Source organism: Ilyonectria robusta (genome assembly GCF_021365365.1).
Source record: "Ilyonectria robusta strain PMI_751 chromosome Unknown BGZ61scaffold_7, whole genome shotgun sequence".
Taxonomy (NCBI): Eukaryota; Fungi; Ascomycota; class Sordariomycetes; order Hypocreales; family Nectriaceae; genus Ilyonectria; species Ilyonectria robusta.
In genome coordinates this window covers 1,561,637-1,579,900 of record NW_025764441.1, presented here as the reverse complement: position 1 = coordinate 1,579,900, position 18,264 = coordinate 1,561,637, and the positions used below count along the sequence as shown (strand labels likewise).

Here is an 18,264-nt window from a genome sequence, read left to right as displayed (position 1 = left end):
TTGTAAATGCCGTTGATATCCACACATGACGGGGTTAGCTCGGTCGGGCTTGGAGCCTGTGGTGATGTAGTTTTGCGATCTGTAGCTGCTTCTCTAGAATATTTGTTTTTAATCGGTAAGTTATTATGATTCCCGACAGCGATAAGACTAGGGCTGGTTGAGACATCGATCAAAGGGTTACCCGGGTTCTAGAAAGTAGCTGGTGAAGGTGATGATTACACATGTGACCTGGCCGAATCGGTTGGAAGAAATGCTACATAATCAAGCTAATATACGGGGACCGACCGCTTCGCTTGATGGATTCTCGGAGAAGGATGCGAGTAAGGGCTTGAGGATGTCAGGTATGAGCGGAGCGGTTGTGACGATTGATCGACATGCATATTGGCGTAGACGTTGGTGTTGCTGAGTATCAGGCTGTGGAAATCGAGATTGAAAGGAAGGTGTGAAGGATTGTGATACGAAAACTTGTAGTTGAGGTTAGTGATCGGTTGAGTGTGGACGACAGCTAGCGGGTTGATGCGTGACGGGCGAAGCTTGAGAGGGATGAAAATTGAGGATATCTGTTAGACGAACAGCAGAGCAGCAAGGCATGGTTATAGCTATGTGACTGGGCGAGCACACCTTATCGCGCTACTAACTGGGGGAGGCTAGATCATCTTTTATGCTTCCCGCTATCGCCATGCTGTTTGCTGTACTGGTTATCATTTTTACACACGCGCAAGGCTTTAGCATTTACTGTCGAACCTACCTATCCATAGGGGTAGCGGGACGGGAAGAGCGGCACCCTGACACTCGGCTGACTGTGGTGAGTGCGGATATTCCCTCCATGGTCGAGTTTATGGCATCTACGGACAACTTATGGGCGAGGAGCTTACTTCGGCGCATTCTCTACTCAAACCTCGAGTAAATGGCGCGATAACCAAGTACAGAAATGTATCAAAACTACCCAAAGAAACATTGCAGAGGAATCGCCTTGGGCAGCCACCATGGAAATGATACGGTCGAAGATCCGTCTGCTCCGGAGTTGACAGCGGAAATCATCCTGCTATAACCGATCACGTGGGATAAGTTCCCGACCCTCCGGGCCTGAATCGGAGCCGACCCTGGTCCAGCCGGACCGGGTGACTATGTCAGAAGGAAGTCTATTATTCACATCACGCGAAATGGTGTTGAGCTAAATCACTCATCGCAACTACTCGTCCACTGGGACTTGGCCATGTGGGCGCATCGAACCCTTATCTCGGGACTAGCAACGCCCGAGTTGTCGTGGGATTTCCAAATCCGGTCTTGTTTACCATGCAATATGCTATCTCCCAAACACTAAGCCTTGTCAACACGGGTCTATTTTTGTTTTCAGCCACACTGCTTGGGTTGTTGTTGTCTCAGACCGGGCGAGATGGAGGGCTTCCATTGTTCTCGATGAGTCTGTCGATGTGCCACAGCTACTAGCTCACCACCCGTGTAATCAAGTGAAGATCTTCCGATTGTGGTGTGGCGGGGTGCAAAATATGGAGGGCAGCCGTGATAACCGATTGTACACGGCGAGAGTCTTAACCGATAGCCACCATCGTGGAGGTGGCAACCTTCTTGTCGGGCGCTCATGTGGACATTGCGCCTCAATATGGAGCATCTAGCGGTCAATGTGCCGCGATCCATTCCTGGGGTCGATTGAGTCTAGAATCTCGCCTAACTACGTGTGAGTCAACCAAGCCCACGTTCACCATTCCGTGCTTCACGATGGTTACAAGTTGATTGAAGAGCTTCATGCACGAACAGCCCGCAGCAGCGTCAAGGCCCAAATGCAGCAGACGGTGCTTCGCAAACAGCCCGATTGATGTCTGATACCACCACACGTCAAACAAGCATTTGCCACCAGATCTACTCGTCGGCGGGCGCTTGATGATAGGAGCGAGCACCGAATCGACTAATGCCGATCATGTGAGCGGCCCACTGCTCCGCAGCGCCGGCAGCCGATTTGATAAGATTTAGACAATTGTTTTAAATGTGTCTAGATTTATGGTGCTTTACTCAAAGAGGAAGTATCCTTTCTAAATGTAGCTTAGACTTCCCCAGCTCGTCGCATTTACATCTCGAAACCAAAACTCCCCTATCGGTCAGGCTGGACCCTGCGGTGCATACGGCACTGGGAGCCGCGTCACGGACTCAGTCCCGTTCGGCGCCCGATAAGGTACCGTGCCGGACTGGGCCAGAAGAGGCATGCGACGCCGGTTATCCCGTGAAGCCAATGCCACACCTTTGCGCCACCTGATTGTGTCCGTGTGAGATAGCCGGTGGGGTTGGTCTGGGGAAGATGGGAGAGAAGCGGGCTAGATGAGGAGGCTGCCAAAGCGAGGGTGCAAAGTATATGAAAGGCGATACGTGCTCTGCAATCTCAATCTTTATCTCAACTAGTATCATCATACAGTCTCAACTCCCGAGCAAGAATCAGCCTCTACAGTCTGAATACATCTCGACCTTGATTCACACTAGACATGTCGTTCCTCAAGAGCTACTTCGGCCTGGGTGCCACCCCTGCACCTGTCTCTGTCCCTGACACCGACACCTCCAAGCCCCAGAATGCCACAACCCAGTCCACCGGTATCCGGGCTCTCCCCGGTTCATGGTACGTCTCTCAGGAGATGTACGATCTCGAGAAGCGCGCCATCTTCTCCAAGAAGTGGCTTCTCACCACCCACAACCTCAGACTGCCCAACAAGGGCGACTGGCAGCGATACCAAGTCACCGAGTTCCACTATGTTGTCTGCCGCGACCAGAACGATAAGATCAAGGCCTTCCACATCGACCAGGACCTCAAGGAATTCGACATTGGGAAGCACGGTGTGTTTAGCATCCACGTCCAGATCGACAAGAAGGGTTTCGTCTGGGTCAACCTGGACGGTGGTGAGAAGCCGGAGATCTCCTGGTCCGAGGACTTGGAGGGCTGCGACGACCAAGAGCGATTTGACTACTACGACTGGGACTGCTACGAGTACGACCACACCTGGGAGATGGAGGGCGAATACAACTGGAAGCTCCTCGGCGACAACTACAACGAGTGCTACCACTGCCGAGTCTCCCACCCTGATCTCAGGGACCTCACCGACATCAACACCTACGTCGTCACACCCGTCAAGTCCTATCTCATGCACTTTGGCAGCCCCACGCCTGACATGGTTGCCCGTGGCTTCAAGATCGCCCCTACCTACTTCTTCCCCAATGCCTCAGTCAACGTCTCGTAAGTGCTTTCCACCACATCAACTCCCGGCTCAGTACGACGGCAATGCTAACTTTGCTCAGACGAAACTTCTTCATGATGCAGCGATTTATCCCCACCAGCCCCCGCACTTCAATCATGCGGTACGAGGTCTACCGCAACAAGTACGCCACCGACGAAGCTTTCCATGAGATCGACTCCCTGTACAAGCGAGTCATGGGCGAGGACAAGTTCCTGGCTTTGGGCGCCCAGCGAAACATCGAGCGCGGCGTCTTCATCAACGGCGAGATGCACCCTGGCATGGAGAAGGGCGCCATCTGGTTCCAGACCAACGTGCGCGACCAGGTTCAAGAACACTTCAACCGAGAGGTGGAGGCTGGACGGCAGATCTGGCCTGCGCAAATAAGCATGTCCAAGATTGCGGCCCAGGCCGAAGAAAATGTCCCCATCGCACCGCTGGAGGCAGGGCCGGAATCAATTGCCATTTAGAAGTTTGTTTGTCTTTATTCAGAGGGTATTGCCTAAGGGCTAGGGTTCAGGATTACACATAGCGCTGTTTTTGGATACAGTTAAAAGAATGTGTGAGTGGAGTAGAGGAAATCAAATAGTTTCATAATAAATCTACGATAAAAATACTTATTTGTCAAGCTGAGTGAGAAGGGTGAGGTGACGAGGATGCATGCCTTTTGTTCTGAACGGCCACCCCACCCACGGCATTCCTAGAAAGCTGAAGAATGAGGCTATGAGGAGCTGATGTCTTCTCTCCTACTCAATTTTTGGACCACCTCTACTTTGTTACGTTCCAGAATGGTATAATCTCCAAATGAGTCTGCAACATCGGAAGAAATAGTACGTGATGATGATTCTTGGAAATGATTACTGTATCAGCATCTGGGCTAGAGGCCCAGAAAACTTGAAATAAGAACAATATGAGATTGTGAGATCCGATGCCGGTTCCTGACTTACACAGAGTTCTGATCTTTGTATTCTGGAATTAGTATATGATGAGACCCTTTCCAATCTCCTGGTAAATGTAGGTCAGTCTATTTGGTAAGAGAGAGGGGCGGTGAGGCTATTGGGACTCATCATTCCCCGCATCATCTAAGGTAATCCGGAGCAATTTTCGCAGGGAAGCTTTGGTGATCATCACAATAAGATCCTGGGTGGGACCGAAAATTACTGATGCGCGGGGATCCTTTCCTAGGTAGGTTCAAATGCAACGGATTATTCCGTGACAGTAAGATGCGGAGCTCTCCGAGACGTGGAGGTATCTAGACTCCATCTATTTTAAGCTAGGGAAACGAAATGACTGCCGAAGTGCGTAAACCTCATGACACTGATGGTCCGATCGTCTTGTATGCGAGTGTCGTGTATTGGCACATCATGCTTGCCCAAATTCCCTGCCCATCAGCATCACAGCTGCCTTTCAGCCATCGCACAGTGGCATGCAAGGACATAGGTTTCAGAAATAACATTTGTCGGCAATCAACACAGGGCCCAGTAGACTAGGTTATTTGGGTATATAGCTAATCTTGGCTTAGGGTAGTATTGGTTTCTTGTGACCTTCTATAAATGCACTCTCTGTCCCCAAACTCCGGTCATGATCCTGCCCCAACTCCTGAGATGTGAGATGTCTAAATTAGTGGATGCCATACCCTCATTTCGACCCAATATTTAAACAAAAGTAAAACGTTCCTAGATCGCCAATGCATACTAGTCGACCTTGATGAGCTTGTTCTCAAACCATCTCGCAAACTTGACTGTTGGAATATCCACAGCCCGCCAGAAAACATCAGCGGCCCAAATAACGCTGGGGATGCAAAAGAAGGCGCCCAAAATAAACCCGACAGTATAGGCGTTGCCCTCAACGCCCGTTATGTCCCAAACCATCTTCTGCCAGTGATATCCAATCACTTTGTTCATTGGGCCGTGCATTAGATACAGGGAATATGAAATCTTCCCAAAATACTGAGCCACACGAGAGTTAAAGACTCGCTGCCACCATGCCAAATGGCCGACAGCGAGAACGAAAACAACTGAGCCAGTAGCTTGCCAATACCGATACTGCTCAGTTGCCCACCACTTTGGGATCAGCGACCAGAGATAGACCCAGCCAGGGGTTTCCAAGCCTCCATGGTCAGGACTGCTCAGAAGGTATAAGCCTAGGATGGCAACAAGATTCCAGAAGATCAGCTTAATCGAAGCTGTTGGTGAAGGAGTCTTGGCTTCCTTCTCTCCGAATGGCAGAGCCGGACCCGAGATGTGAGCGCCACGGATATAATCCCATTCGACTAGAGCCATTCCAGAAAGGAATAGAAGGAAGTCCCATCGAGAGTTTGCGTAGGTAAAAAAGGCAATGACTGCAAGGGTGAGGAATCGGTATTTAGTCTGCAGACGAGCGGTTGCTAAAAGCGTAAGAAAGAGGTAAAGGGAGCATCGAAATTCGACAGGAATAGTCCATAAATGAGGATCGAGGGCTGGGGGCCACGATTAGTACAAAGTGAGACAGAGGGATCCAAGACAAACTTACCGTGGAATCCCTCATAGAAGTCCCAACTAAAGACTTTAAATCCACCAAAAATAATATTGCCCCACTGAACCCACTGCTCGTACGCAGTTGGAAGTAGCTTGGGATGAGGTTCACGAGATTCTTTTAGATAGGTATCCTGCGTAGCAAACTCGCGAGTCCATTCAAAGACACCCATGCGAACAAGACAAACTACCATAAAGGTAGAAATACTAGTCGGAAGAAAAAGCCGAATAGCGCGTCTGAAGGCCATAGAGCTCAGACCTGTAGAGAAATCGGCCAAATTGTGGCTCCGGATGTATTTGATCGGCCGGTAGGAGAGAGCATATCCTGAGATGACGAAGAAGACGCAGACGGCAGCCGGTCCCGCACAATATAGGCGTATAAAGGGAAATCGCATAAAGTTGTAGTTCCCTTCAAAGCCCCAGGAAAAGCCAATTCGATAGCACTGGTATAGGTAGTGGCAGAAATAGACGAAAAGTGCCGCTATGCCCCTCATGCCGTCGAGGTAGGCCGTGGGGCCTAGCTTGGCTGGGCGGATCTTCTCACGCATGCTACGACCCTGGAGAAAGCTCGGAACGAGGAACCAGGCGAAGCGGAGGGTAAGAACTCTCCAAGGGGCGGATCGAACGGAGTCTAGTGGTGATAGAATACCGGCCAATTTTGGCACGGATGTGTTTTGGGCGGCCAGGTTGAGGGCATTATCGCGGTCGGATTCGGAATCGGATACATCGAGAAGACGCCCCCTCTCCTCGGAGGAGAGGGAGTTGGGTGTAAGGCTGTTCATTGTCTGGCAACGGCAGTGCCGTAGTTGAGATCGAGAGGGATGCTCGGAAAACGATCGTGGGGACCGAGTCGTTGAATGATCGACGGGAAGGACGGATGCTACGATAGACGAGGTCGGTGCTCTCTACCACATTTGGAATATGCTAATCGAGTAAAGGCGAACCGAAGCCGAGACGAAGCGAGGAGCCAAGAGGTGGATTACCAGGGCATCTCGAGGATCGCTGGTGCTTGGCGTTGAAGAGTTATACCGGCCCACGGTTGGACACTATGGCGGAGAAGAGGGAAGGGATTCGGAAAGCAGGGGAACGGGAGAGAAGAGGAGGAGGAGAAAGATAAACCTCTCGGCTAACCGGGTGCAATCATCCAATATTGTAAACAGACTAACTCCCAACTCGGCGGTATATTCATGTTTCTACACGGAACATCTCTGCACACGGCCCTCTTCACAGGGAACCCCAGCTCGCCTGTCCGCGATCCACTGCCCCTGGCGCCCGCTTGAATCGTTTAAAACAAAAATGGATGAGGCCCCTGATCGCTGAGTGGAGACAAGCGATCAATGGGGCCTGCTCCAGTTCTCCTGACGAGTCGCAGGTCGTGTCGATGTCACTTGGAGCTGCACCACAAAGCTTGTCGCAAGTTGACGCAATTCCGTCGATGCTATGGGTGCGGTGCATTGTTGTTATTGCTGTGTTTCATGCCATTGCTCCCGCTGCCGTCACCCTGGTCCATGCTGTGCTGTGCGACGTACGCAGACCAGGGGGGAATATTACTTCATTTTTCTTCTTTTTCGGACACACAAACGTTTGCTGTCTCGCTGAATACTCCGTACACCCGGTTGCTTCGGCTCGTAGCGCAATACCAACAGTCGGATACGAATCGACCCACCGTTGAAGCTTCACGCTTGCACCCAAAAGCGTCTGCCCTGAGCATGGCGGGCCGAGAGCCGAGACTCTTGCCGCCGTCGTCTGTAACTGGCGAGCAAGGTATCAAGCGAGGGGGCTTCCGGTGTTGTGGATATTCTCGCCTGGCATGGGTTTTACCAACATGGAATAGCACGGCAAACGCGCGTCGCTTGCTGGGCAGAGGAGACCAAGACCCATCTTTGCTCCATATCTCCACTCCGTATTCTGTGATTAGCGGAGCCTGCTTGTTGTTAGTTGGCACGGAGTGACAGGGAATGCCGCAGGCGTTACGCCGCATCTTGGCGAGGACTTCAGCTCCCACGTTTTCCAATAGCGCGAGGGGCTTCAGCTGTGTTGGTCCAACAGCAGGATCATCATCTCGTGTTGATCAATTTCCACAGTATTTAACGATTGCCCTGGTGCTCCATTGTCCATCGCTGATCTCGCTCCACCCACCACGCCATGCGACACCCTGATGCATGTTACAGGCGGCTACGTTTCACGCGTCCGTCCGGGTCGGGCTCTGTCCCAAATCTGGTCAGACGGCCAGCCTTGTCGGATGTTAATCTACAGATACTTGACTTTAAAACATTAAGCTGGGCCGGGGCGTTCTTATTTAAAACCATGCCATCTTGTAAGGCCAGTCGCACGCGTGCGGCGTCTTTAGTGCAGGCGATGGCAAGCCATGGCCCACTCGCCTAATTCCTAATTCATCCACTGAAGAAATACACGTGGAGTGCTGTGAAAAGTACAAACTGGAGACGCTCGCCAGCGTGTCCATCACAACAATGCCCACCCTGCGAATATCCTTGATTGATCTGCAGGAGGAAAAACACGCCCGCTCCCACGTTTCGTCTCTCATAAATACCCGAGCCAAGCCTTTTAATCCCGTCCACCGTTGCGTTCCATTATTTCCATCAATCCCTTCTCCCGCTCAAGCCCCACCCCCCGGTTAAGACGGACTCTCCTGAAACTGATGTAACACCGGGCCCAGTTCTCCGGGGGATATTTTGTTTAGTAGCGGCGGCGGCGGTGGAGTGACGGTGCGGCGCTGTGCTGTCTCATAGAGAACACCTTACTCATGTGAGGAGTATCGGGTTTCCGGCACCGGCGATCATCACAGTGATAACTACGACGGAGCCGGAATTGCCGAGGCTGGCACAGTTCCCCAGTATCAAAGATGTGCATCTGTGACATCGCTGAGTACAGATGCCATGTGCGATGGGACACGGTGGGAATCTCCAGAATGTTGGGGTAAATAGACAAGGCATGTAGAGATATTGGTAAGTAAACGGCAGAGGCGCTCAACATGATTGCTACGACGTTTCGGATCCTGTCATCCCCAGCTCCTCAAATGCACCGTCGTCTTTCTTCTTTATTGTGCGTGTCGCAAGATACCACACCAAGACAGTGAGAATCGTCAACCCCAGAGACAAAACGACAAAGATCCAAATGTATTTGGAGACAACCGTGCCCTTGGATGACCAGTCAAAAATCCCCATGCTGAAGACAGACTGCGTGCAGGATTAGCTGTGATACGGAACGGAGACTGTCATGTTTTGATCATACCGCAATCGCTGATACCGGGAGATATATCATCGTCAATAGCGCTATTGACCTCATTTGTGCATTGTCTTGTTTCGAGTCGAGGGCTATCGACGTGTTCGCAATGGAAATTTTGGTGTTGACAGCTGCGTCATGTCTGGCGATGTGATTCCATATCTTGATAGTCATGTTTAGTTTCAAGCCACTACAACGAGGTCGATCATTACTGACCGTTTGCATCGTGATCGACGTGTTATCCAAAACCATACCGCACTCGTCAATCTTGTTATCATACAAATCCATGATTTCGAGTGTGCGTTTCTTGATCCTGGTCCCGACATCTGCCAGTGCATCCTGCATCGTTTCTGCTGCAATCGATCCACCGTCTCTCGTGTCAGGACAAGACGCTGCCGGATAAGGGACGTCGCAAGATTGTATCATCTTGAAAAGCTGCCTTTTGACACTTTTGAACTCTTTGGCAAGGCTTTGGCTTTCGTAGCAAAGCTCCAGATACTGGCCCATTTGCTCTTCGCTCATGTGTAGCGTTCCTACGCGCCCGCCCGCGACCATCGAGGTGCCGCCTGCCCTGAGGGTGAATCTATCCAGAGTGTACTCAACTAATCCCGTCAGTCGCTTTCGTTCTAATTCGGCGAGAATGCCTGGCAGAAGCATAGGATGCGCCAGCGCCATCGGAGTTACGCCCTTCAGGCGACCCTCGATTTGCCTCCGCTGCATCTCGCTGCACCCGAAAACGATCGCAAATGTCGTTTTGGTTTGAGGAGAATGAGTCAAGGTCATGGCAACATCATTGGACCAGGCGGGTGATGTGCGACAAGTTAAAACTGGGCCACACTTTCATCAGTACTGAGCGCTGTTATTTCGCGTTAAAGCTTACCTATACTAGGCGTGGGACGATCGGGATCGTCAATGATGGTCGATGAAAAGTAGGCTGTCTCACGAGATACGGTTCTCGCTGTTGTGCGATGAATTCTGAACTTGGAAAGTATATCCTTGAAGGTCGAGCGAGAGAATGGCAAGTAGTAAAGTGGCGACGCTTCATCTTTCGAAAAGTTCTTCGCTCTACTGCATATACTAAGAAAAGTCATCAGCTGCGATCGACCCGACGAGGAGAAATGTACGTACATGACACAAATCTTTGGCGCTGTGGTATCGGTCGGTACGCTCTGTATACACCTGTGAGCATTCATGTCAAGCATGATGAGCGTGAATTTTAGACTAACAGTCTTGAACCACTCTGCCCATCCGGCCTCGGAAACAACCTCCTCACTTTGAAATGACTGATAGAATTGTCAGCCTCGTATTCAAGATTGAACATGCGGGGTTTAGGTCACTTCATCACACGTTGAGCGTTGAATCACAACAGATGCCCTCTCTTCGTACTGAAACAGCCTCAAGTCGTTGTCGGTAAACCCAAAGTCATCTGATGCCCAGTCCATGGTCTCAATGGCGTAGTATGGGAGATTGATTGTTTGTCTGGTACAGAAAAAAGAACCTCGGTTGGACCGGCCAGGGAAACTAACGGAAGGTCTTTATCATGTGGACGGACGGGCTGTGTTGCCTATCCGTAAACCTGTCGCTGTTGTGTTCACTCAAATGGGAACCGAGTGGTTCGCCTCTTGTGCGCGTCTGTGCCTGACTGTGTAGCCACTCTGAGACTGTACTAGGTCACGGAGCCACCCAAATGTTATAAACCGTTACAGACCATACACGCGGTCGCTTCTTGGCCGTGTCTCCATGCAACTCTAGAGAGACGTGGCATCGGTTGATTACCCGAGTTTCATGCAGTTGACCAAACTCGTCCCACCTACAGCTTCTTGCTTTAGGCTGGACCCAACAGAGCCTGATTTCAGGCGGACGATTGCCTATAAAGCAGTGGTCATGTCGCAGCTCTCACGTACACTCTCGAAGTGTATTTATCCCCCTAACCCCCAGGGCTGACAGAGAACGAACCAGTGCCATGAATTCAGGAAAGTCCGCGACGTCCAGTTCCTCTTCTGTCTCGACCACCGGGTCGGTGATGGAACAGGTGCTGCGTAAGGCATACAAGGATCCTGCGAAGCTGCGCCAAGGCCTCGATCAACTATGGGGACAGGGCACGTACACCATCAGAGTGAGAAGCACATCGCCACCCCTTTCCCGCTCGCTCTCAGCTGACAAAGTACTCTGCAGCTGAGAAACAATCGCTACATCATATCCGGACCGCGGATTCTTACTCATGTACGGCTACTCTAACTGTTTCTACTTGTCGCTCCTCAGCTGACAGTCTGATGCACCACAGGATGAACTCGAACAATTGGAGGAATTTGCACATCAACACTACGATAGCGTTTAATTATCGCGATCGGATCTGCTTACAGTGAGATTGATAATAAAACTATCCTATCCCTAAAGTACCACACTTCGTTTTAAACGCCCCAAAAAGCACGGTGACCACCCTTTTTTTTAAGCCAATTTTCCAGCCCCAAACGTCGCGCCCACTCAAGTAGAAGATTGCTGTACTGCCGAACGTGGAGGGAATCTTATCAAACAAGATTCTGCATCAGTTCCCGAGGGTATGAATGGTTTCCCAATTCATCGCTCAGAGCTCCGGAAGCATCCGGCTCTGGTTGCAGCAGCACTCCCTCAATCTCTGGTCGCCGTGAACAAGTCTGCTTGCTTGTTTAGTCTGGTGCTTTCACAGATTTCTGAAGACCTTTCTCTTGAAAAGTCTCATTATCCTCTCTGATTCGTTCCGTATGTTCGAGAAGATGCTTTTCTGCAACGCGTGCATCAACAATGTGTCGGGATAATCAATTTGCCGTTTTCTCGCACCCACAACTTTGGGTAATGTACTTCTCATCATCCATGCACTTTTTGCGCATGACATCTAGCTTCGACTTCAGATCGATTGCTTTTATCCGAGAGTCTTTGTCGATGACCAACATCTTCTCCTCGATAAGATTTAATAGATCGTGCACATAGTGCGTTGCGTCCGCCGATCCATGAAGATCCTTGATCCATTTGGTGACCTGAGGTTTGACCGTTGCTGTCCTGATGTTTTCTTCTTCTCGAATTCGAAACAAAGTGTCCGTAACAGTGCCTCCGAGATCTTCTTCTTCCCGTGCCGCAGGAAAATCATAACATACCACGTCATACCCCATTAGGTACCACGTCACGAACTCAAGGAAGAATACGCCCAAAGTCCAGATGTCCGACTTTCGACTGAAAGTGCCTCCTGTCGTATCAGATTCAGGAGCACGTTTGGAACCGGACGCATGGTCCGGCTTCACTTGCGACCGTGAATGCTCGCGGTGGAACCTCGAGAGTCCAAAATCGGCCATGAAGATTGAACCCCTGCTGGATTTATGCGAAGGATCTTTGAATACCAGAAAATTTGAGGCCTTGATATCTCCGTGTCTACCCCACACTTCCTGGCGGTCAAGAGGCGGGTTCAGAGCGTTTTCGTCGTGGAGGTAGGCTAGCGATTCCCCGACAGCGAAAAGTTGACTAGAAATCCATCGAATGAGTGAGAGATCTCTCCGATCAATAGGTCGAAGCTCTCTCCAGAACGTTTTGACGTTGCAAGTCGCCCAAGGGAAGATGAGATGGTAGCGGATGCCATCCTTTCCCGCTGTTCGTAAGTCGCAAGCAACTTTACAAGCTGTTTGTCTGTACGATGAGTAAACCGCAGCATGACGTTGACTTCTTTATCAAATTCATTTCTTTCCCTGGAATTAAGAGTCTTGACGGCAAAAAAGCCGTCTTCATGTGGCACCTGCGACGCTGTCAGTATAGCAATAGATGCTCGGAACATATTTGCATACATCATAGGTACCAAAGCGGTGGTGGTCTGCGTGTATCTTGACACATTTGATGTCACTGAATCCGCCCTGGTTATCACTCCCGTTCCCACTGCGGCTGAGCTGGTCAATCGTATCCCCATTGGCTCCATGCGCGGAGGGGATAATCTCGAAAGGGAGGACCACTCGGTCGTCGAGTACATAATGGTATACCCCCGGATCGCTTGGGCGCATGAAAACCGGGGCATTGAATTTGTCGATTGACTTCCGGAACTTCTTTCGTGTCTCTAGATTCCATTTCTGCATTGTTTGGCATGCTCTGCCTGTTCTCTCATCTCGTAATAGGAAATTGTCGTCGAAACAGCCCGTGGTAAGATAGTCATCACTGAATGATTCCTTGACAACGCTGCGGATGTCCTCCTCACGTTCGTTCTTGATTAGCGCCGCAACAATCCTCTTGTAGGCGGAGCAAGGAGGGTTGTCCTTGACAAAGCATATCTTGTTCACTAGCTGCTTCTTCTCGCTTGGCGACAAGTCGCTGCACGACTTCAGAGCATCTATCAATTTGGAAATGTCGGAGTGGTTGATGATTTCGCCCAGTTTGGTGATAGGCAAGAAGTTCCTCTGGCTGCTGCTAGAAACTCCGGCCGCTTTCAGAGCCTGTCGAATTTCGGTCGCGATAACCACGCTCTGGGGTCTTTCCATCCACATTTCACGAGAAATGAATTGATTACCACCGTCAAGCAACTCGATGAAGCCATGTTCCGCCAGAGTTTCGGGCTCATTCGTGTTAAGACCGACGGGTGATGATGACATGGCGCCGATGCGAGAGGCACGACGAGGCTGTAGACGTAGGACCGACTAGAGCCAGCAATCTAAGCCTAGGTTCCACAAATGTTAGAAACCGAGTGACAAATTGCCAAGCTAGAGAGCTCACAGAAATCCCAGAGCACGAAGTGAGGCTGCAGGCGTATGGGCAGTACCTTGGGCGACGCTCAAGCTCAGCTCACCAGGGGAAAGTGTTATTGTTATTGTTGTTAGAAGGAGACGTGGACCATTCGTACGGGACAGAGGAGGGGATGAATGACGGCTGTCAAACCGGTGCGTAGCCGTTTCTTCCAGCGCTCTCATGCGTGGTATGCGGGCTTGGGTAGGCTGCCGAGAGGCTGAATCCGCTTGGTCGGTTTAAAGGTAGGAAACGTCCTGGGTCCTAGGGCTTTATATTTATAGATGAATTAGGTGACTCAAATGCCTCTTTAACAAACACCTAGCAAGGCCGAAGCTGGCTCAGTGTTGGAATCAGGCAATCAATTGTTTGGAGCTTCACGCCTCAAACCTCCAAAGGTGTTTGTGGGCGATTGAGCCGCACCCTAACGATGCGTGACAAACCCTCCAGCTTTACTCATGATTGCGCTACATGAGTCGGTGTCATCTTACAGTGGGTTTGATGTATTACATGTTTCCAAGCCGGCAAGAGTGCACATCCTTGCTAGAACCATCATGTTGCGATGACTATGAATCATATATCCCCCTAACGGAGGCAAATTCGTTAGTTTGACAAACGAAACCTGATACCCTTCACAAGTTTGCCGCAAAACCGATCCCGACGATACGAGCTGAGGTGGGGCGGACGACAAGGCTTTAAGCGAGGCGATTCACAAGAATCTAACCTACCTTAAGGTATGACACAATCTGTCTTCAACGACAGCAATTGGTTAGTCATCTAAAGCAGCTGTGATACACTGATACCAGAAGAGAAGTCATACGCTGCTGCGTGGCGGACAGCCTCAGCTGTGCCACAAACGCCCTCACAACTTTGCGAAAATAAAAAAGAATAGAAGACTTTGCCGGGCTCTGGACGGGCCTGTGCCGATATATTGTCTAGCAAGAGTGTGAGGGAAGTATTGAACTTATCGCAATTATTGAATATAATTAAAAAGATAACAACCTGAAGCCCTAGCCCATGTCTCGTCCCGGTCTCACGGGTCAGACTGACGTACTTTTTCTTCCGGCGCGGATTTAGTATGATCTGCATCGAATCACCAGCACACCACCAGAATCACTGGTGATTGTGATCCCCAAACCACCCAGTGATTCACGACAACACGGTGATCCGTCCCAACGCCTAGGGATCCCCAGTAGATGGAACCACTATATAACCTGTGCCTTCTGCACAGTTACACTGAACGAGGCTCACCAATCAATCATTACCAGACGTGACACCTCCACTCTACTGTTTTACGCCCATTCGCAGTCACCACACTACGGCTTGTACACCAACGTCCTGATCTCTACCAGGACCTGGACCCCCACAATCAGCGCTTACCCAGTACCGTCAGTCCAGAACAAACACGTCCGTCACAGCCCACTGGTGATTCAATCCTCCTCAAGCTGTCAAATAATGTATTCAAGGCACATACTAATTCAGCCATCAGTTTCCATTGCGCCTACAATGCCAGGTATTCCTAGGATGACATTCGGACACTTTGCCGGAGAATTTGTGGTTACGATGCCCGCAAAGGCAATACGTTCGGTGAAGAGGCTCCAGACCACCCTCGACGAGATTCCTGGTGTTGCTGAACATTATTCAATCAGAGTATGTTGTCCCCTTTTCAGGCGTTACGATCTCTGCTGATATATAATAGCTCCGAAACGACGTGTACACGATCAGGATTGAAGGACCTAGTGTTGACTACCTCAAGGTTTGTCCATCCAACATTTGTAAATTTTAGGAATAAATGAACTAATATTTGCCATGCAGACAGTGTTCAAAAAGTTTCGCTGTTGAATCGAGTGGATTGACTAGGAAACCTTCAGCCCTTGTACCGTTTGCCTAGCGTTTTCACGATTACTTCTGAACTTGCTTGCGATTCCTACAGAGCTCAACGGAACGCCAACTCTCTACTTTATGACCTCGTGGCATATTTGGGACACAAATTCTGTCGTAGAAACACTAAACAACAGTCATTTGTGTTTCAGACAAAGAACATGCAGAATATTCTTTGAAACACAGAGCCCCCATGATTTCCTTCAATATTGTGAAGTATGACAGAAATTAAATTGTGTGTGAATGTTTTACCAAGGTGACCGTGACGGGGTTTGGCCTAACTTCTGGCAGCTCCACCCCACCTTGTTGCGATAGAGTTCTCTTTTGGTACAGTTTGCCATTTTCAAGCCCAAACTGGACTTTTCGGTGGATGTTTGCACAGTTGGGATTTGGTAGGTGCTGGAAGTGGATCAAAGCAATGAGCAAAGAAAGTCACTTGATTGCTGAACCTAACGGAAAAAGTGAAATCGCAGTTTGTGGGGTGCAACTGTCCATGCGTTTTATAAAATGAAATGTGACAAATAGATCAAGAGCATCCGACATAGACGAAGAGCCCCTGATGTTGGCCCTAGCGGCTGGAAAAGTTTGTCACAACTTCCCAGGCGTTTGCTGTATATCCCCAATTGTGCTTGCTATCTGACCAAGACATTTACACGATTCTACGCAAAAATCATATACAAACAGCCGTAGGATGCCGGTGGCATTCTTGTTTTCTCCTGTGTCGGTTCCACAGGGATGATTGACTTTTGATGCCAGGGATCCTGTTTGTGCATCTTGAATGAAGTTGGTTTGCTGTGGACACAAACACGAATGATTGAGGCTCGTATTGGGTCTGTTTGGCCCGACCGTCGGTCCTATGTATGACGGTCTGTGACGTGTAAAAGACGGTGTACGTTGGATGGTACAAACATCGGTGAATCAGACTTCGCGTAAGACCCGCTTTGATACGAATAGTGTTGACAATTTTCAGTTGAATAAGCCATCATATCGCTTCAACGGGGCTCAGATAGCAAATGAATCAATGGCGTCAAGCAGACCGTCACGAAGAATACCAAGCCGAAGACCCCACATAAGATACCTAGCAGTGATGCTTTCCCTTTTTCTGACAGTGACGAGTTCCGTTCTTCAGGGCATCCAGTGCTCCATAGTATGCTGGATGACGGCTGAAGTCTTCAAACCAGAGCAAAGCCGCACCCTCTCCATCAAAAACGTACGGCACCCAGCTAAAGGGGTCATAGAAATCCCAGATTGTGATTCCGACACATGCTTTGACTTGAGCACAGGCACCGACCGCCTAAGTACCACTGTTAGTATCAAACAAGAGAAAAGACTTTGGGGACTAACATTTCCATAGGCCTCCTTTTGCCATGCCATATTTGTTTTATTGACTGGCAATTCGATCCGGACATCCAGCTCGGTTAGAGCCACCTCAACGCCGGTTTTGGCGTAGCTCTTCATAACAGCAATCTGGTCATCGAGACTTGGTGCGCGGTGAGCAACCAGATGTGCCTGCATTCCGATACCATCGACCTTGATCCCGTCGTCCTGGAGCATCTTGACGATTCTGATGGCGCCTTCAGACTTTGCGCTCGGAGACTCGAGGTTGTAGTCGTTGTAGTACAGTTTTGCATGAGGGTCAGCCTTCGCCGCCTCTCGGAATGCAATTTTGATGTACTCCTCTCCCAGGACCTTGTAGAACACGCTCTCTCGGTAGGTGCCATCTTCATTGAGTGCCTCGTTGACGACGTCCCAGGCGTAGCATCGCCCTCTCCAGTGGCTTGCGACTTTCCGAACATGTGTCTTTATAGCCTTTGTCAAAGTCTTGGGAGTCCATTCTGTAGTCTCTACCCATGGGGCAAGCTGAGAGTGCCACACAAGTGCGTGACATCGTAGATACTGGCCAGTCTCTTCGGCAATTGAAGATACAATTTCGCCTTCGGTGAAGTTGAATACACCAGGCTCAGGCTCAACAAACGCCCACTTGAAAGGTCAGTTTTAGTATTTCTGCAGCTGATAAAAATTGTGAAGGGGGGACGATGGGTTCACTGACCTTCTGACCGTTCGTGGGTGTTGTTTGTCCAAATTCACGGGTGTCCCTCAGAATGGCATCATAGCGTGGATATACATTCTCAAAGCCGGCTCTCTCTCGTTGGCCGGGTGAATCGGTTGCTGCTCCGAAATACTTCAGCCCAGCTTTCCTGGCCCAAACGTTGAGCTGCGCTGAAGCGGTAGGCAAAGAAACCGCCAGCAATGGCAAGACCCAATATTCTACCAGCATGGTGTTTCGATCAAAGTCTAGAAAGTAGATTATGAACTGATGGATCCTCGGTGCAAAAAGTCTATCACAGACTGTACAAGCCCTATTTAAGCCCTTGGACAACAGTCGATATTGTAGTCCATTTTTTACTATATCAATTATAGCCTATATCGAACATTACATAAACAAGACCTGCGGGGTATGATTGGAGCAAGAAAGAAAGAAACTTTCGTGTGATGATCTTTCAAGGCGTGATGCCTCAAGAGGTAAAAGTGTGGGGTTGTAAGTCGACAGGGTTTAGATTGCAATGCCGTCGATCCGACCACGTTTGAGTGCGGGGTGAATTAAACAACCTATTTTGCCGGCTTGGCGATGGCATTAGCCTTATTTCCCGAGAATGCCGACG

At 49.9% G+C, this 18,264-nt stretch overlaps 5 protein-coding genes across 5 annotated transcripts; 1 reads left to right on the top strand and 4 right to left on the bottom strand.

Annotated features, from left to right (window-relative positions):
* Positions 1 to 2,492: 2,492 nt before the first annotated feature.
* BGZ61DRAFT_349334 (uncharacterized protein) lies at positions 2,493 to 3,703 on the top strand (the record flags this gene model as incomplete). The annotated part of the gene is made up of 2 exons (XM_046240141.1): positions 2,493 to 3,235; positions 3,298 to 3,703. The coding sequence occupies 2 exons, from the start codon at positions 2,493 to 2,495 to the stop codon at positions 3,701 to 3,703; spliced, it is 1,149 nt and encodes a 382-aa protein (XP_046106318.1).
* Positions 3,704 to 4,927: 1,224 nt separating this feature from the next.
* Positions 4,928 to 6,528, bottom strand: BGZ61DRAFT_493045 (putative acyltransferase; the record flags this gene model as incomplete). Its single annotated transcript, XM_046250600.1, has 2 exons — positions 4,928 to 5,691; positions 5,745 to 6,528. 2 exons carry the CDS (start codon positions 6,526 to 6,528, stop codon positions 4,928 to 4,930), a joined length of 1,548 nt encoding a protein of 515 aa, XP_046106317.1.
* A 2,217-nt stretch (positions 6,529 to 8,745) lies between these two features.
* Positions 8,746 to 11,212, bottom strand: BGZ61DRAFT_476704 (uncharacterized protein; the record flags this gene model as incomplete). Its single annotated transcript, XM_046248825.1, has 7 exons — positions 8,746 to 8,943; positions 8,999 to 9,816; positions 9,870 to 10,066; positions 10,118 to 10,272; positions 10,703 to 10,857; positions 10,894 to 11,024; positions 11,097 to 11,212. The coding sequence occupies 7 exons, from the start codon at positions 11,210 to 11,212 to the stop codon at positions 8,746 to 8,748; spliced, it is 1,770 nt and encodes a 589-aa protein (XP_046106316.1).
* A 572-nt stretch (positions 11,213 to 11,784) lies between these two features.
* Positions 11,785 to 13,590, bottom strand: BGZ61DRAFT_476703 (kinase-like domain-containing protein; the record flags this gene model as incomplete). Its single annotated transcript, XM_046248824.1, has 3 exons — positions 11,785 to 12,605; positions 12,650 to 12,749; positions 12,799 to 13,590. The coding sequence occupies 3 exons, from the start codon at positions 13,588 to 13,590 to the stop codon at positions 11,785 to 11,787; spliced, it is 1,713 nt and encodes a 570-aa protein (XP_046106315.1).
* A 2,032-nt stretch (positions 13,591 to 15,622) lies between these two features.
* Positions 15,623 to 17,879, bottom strand: BGZ61DRAFT_493052 (family 10 glycosyl hydrolase; the record flags this gene model as incomplete). Its single annotated transcript, XM_046250601.1, has 4 exons — positions 15,623 to 15,678; positions 16,709 to 16,895; positions 16,946 to 17,581; positions 17,652 to 17,879. 4 exons carry the CDS (start codon positions 17,877 to 17,879, stop codon positions 15,623 to 15,625), a joined length of 1,107 nt encoding a protein of 368 aa, XP_046106314.1.
* Between the last annotated feature and the right edge of the window lie 385 nt (positions 17,880 to 18,264).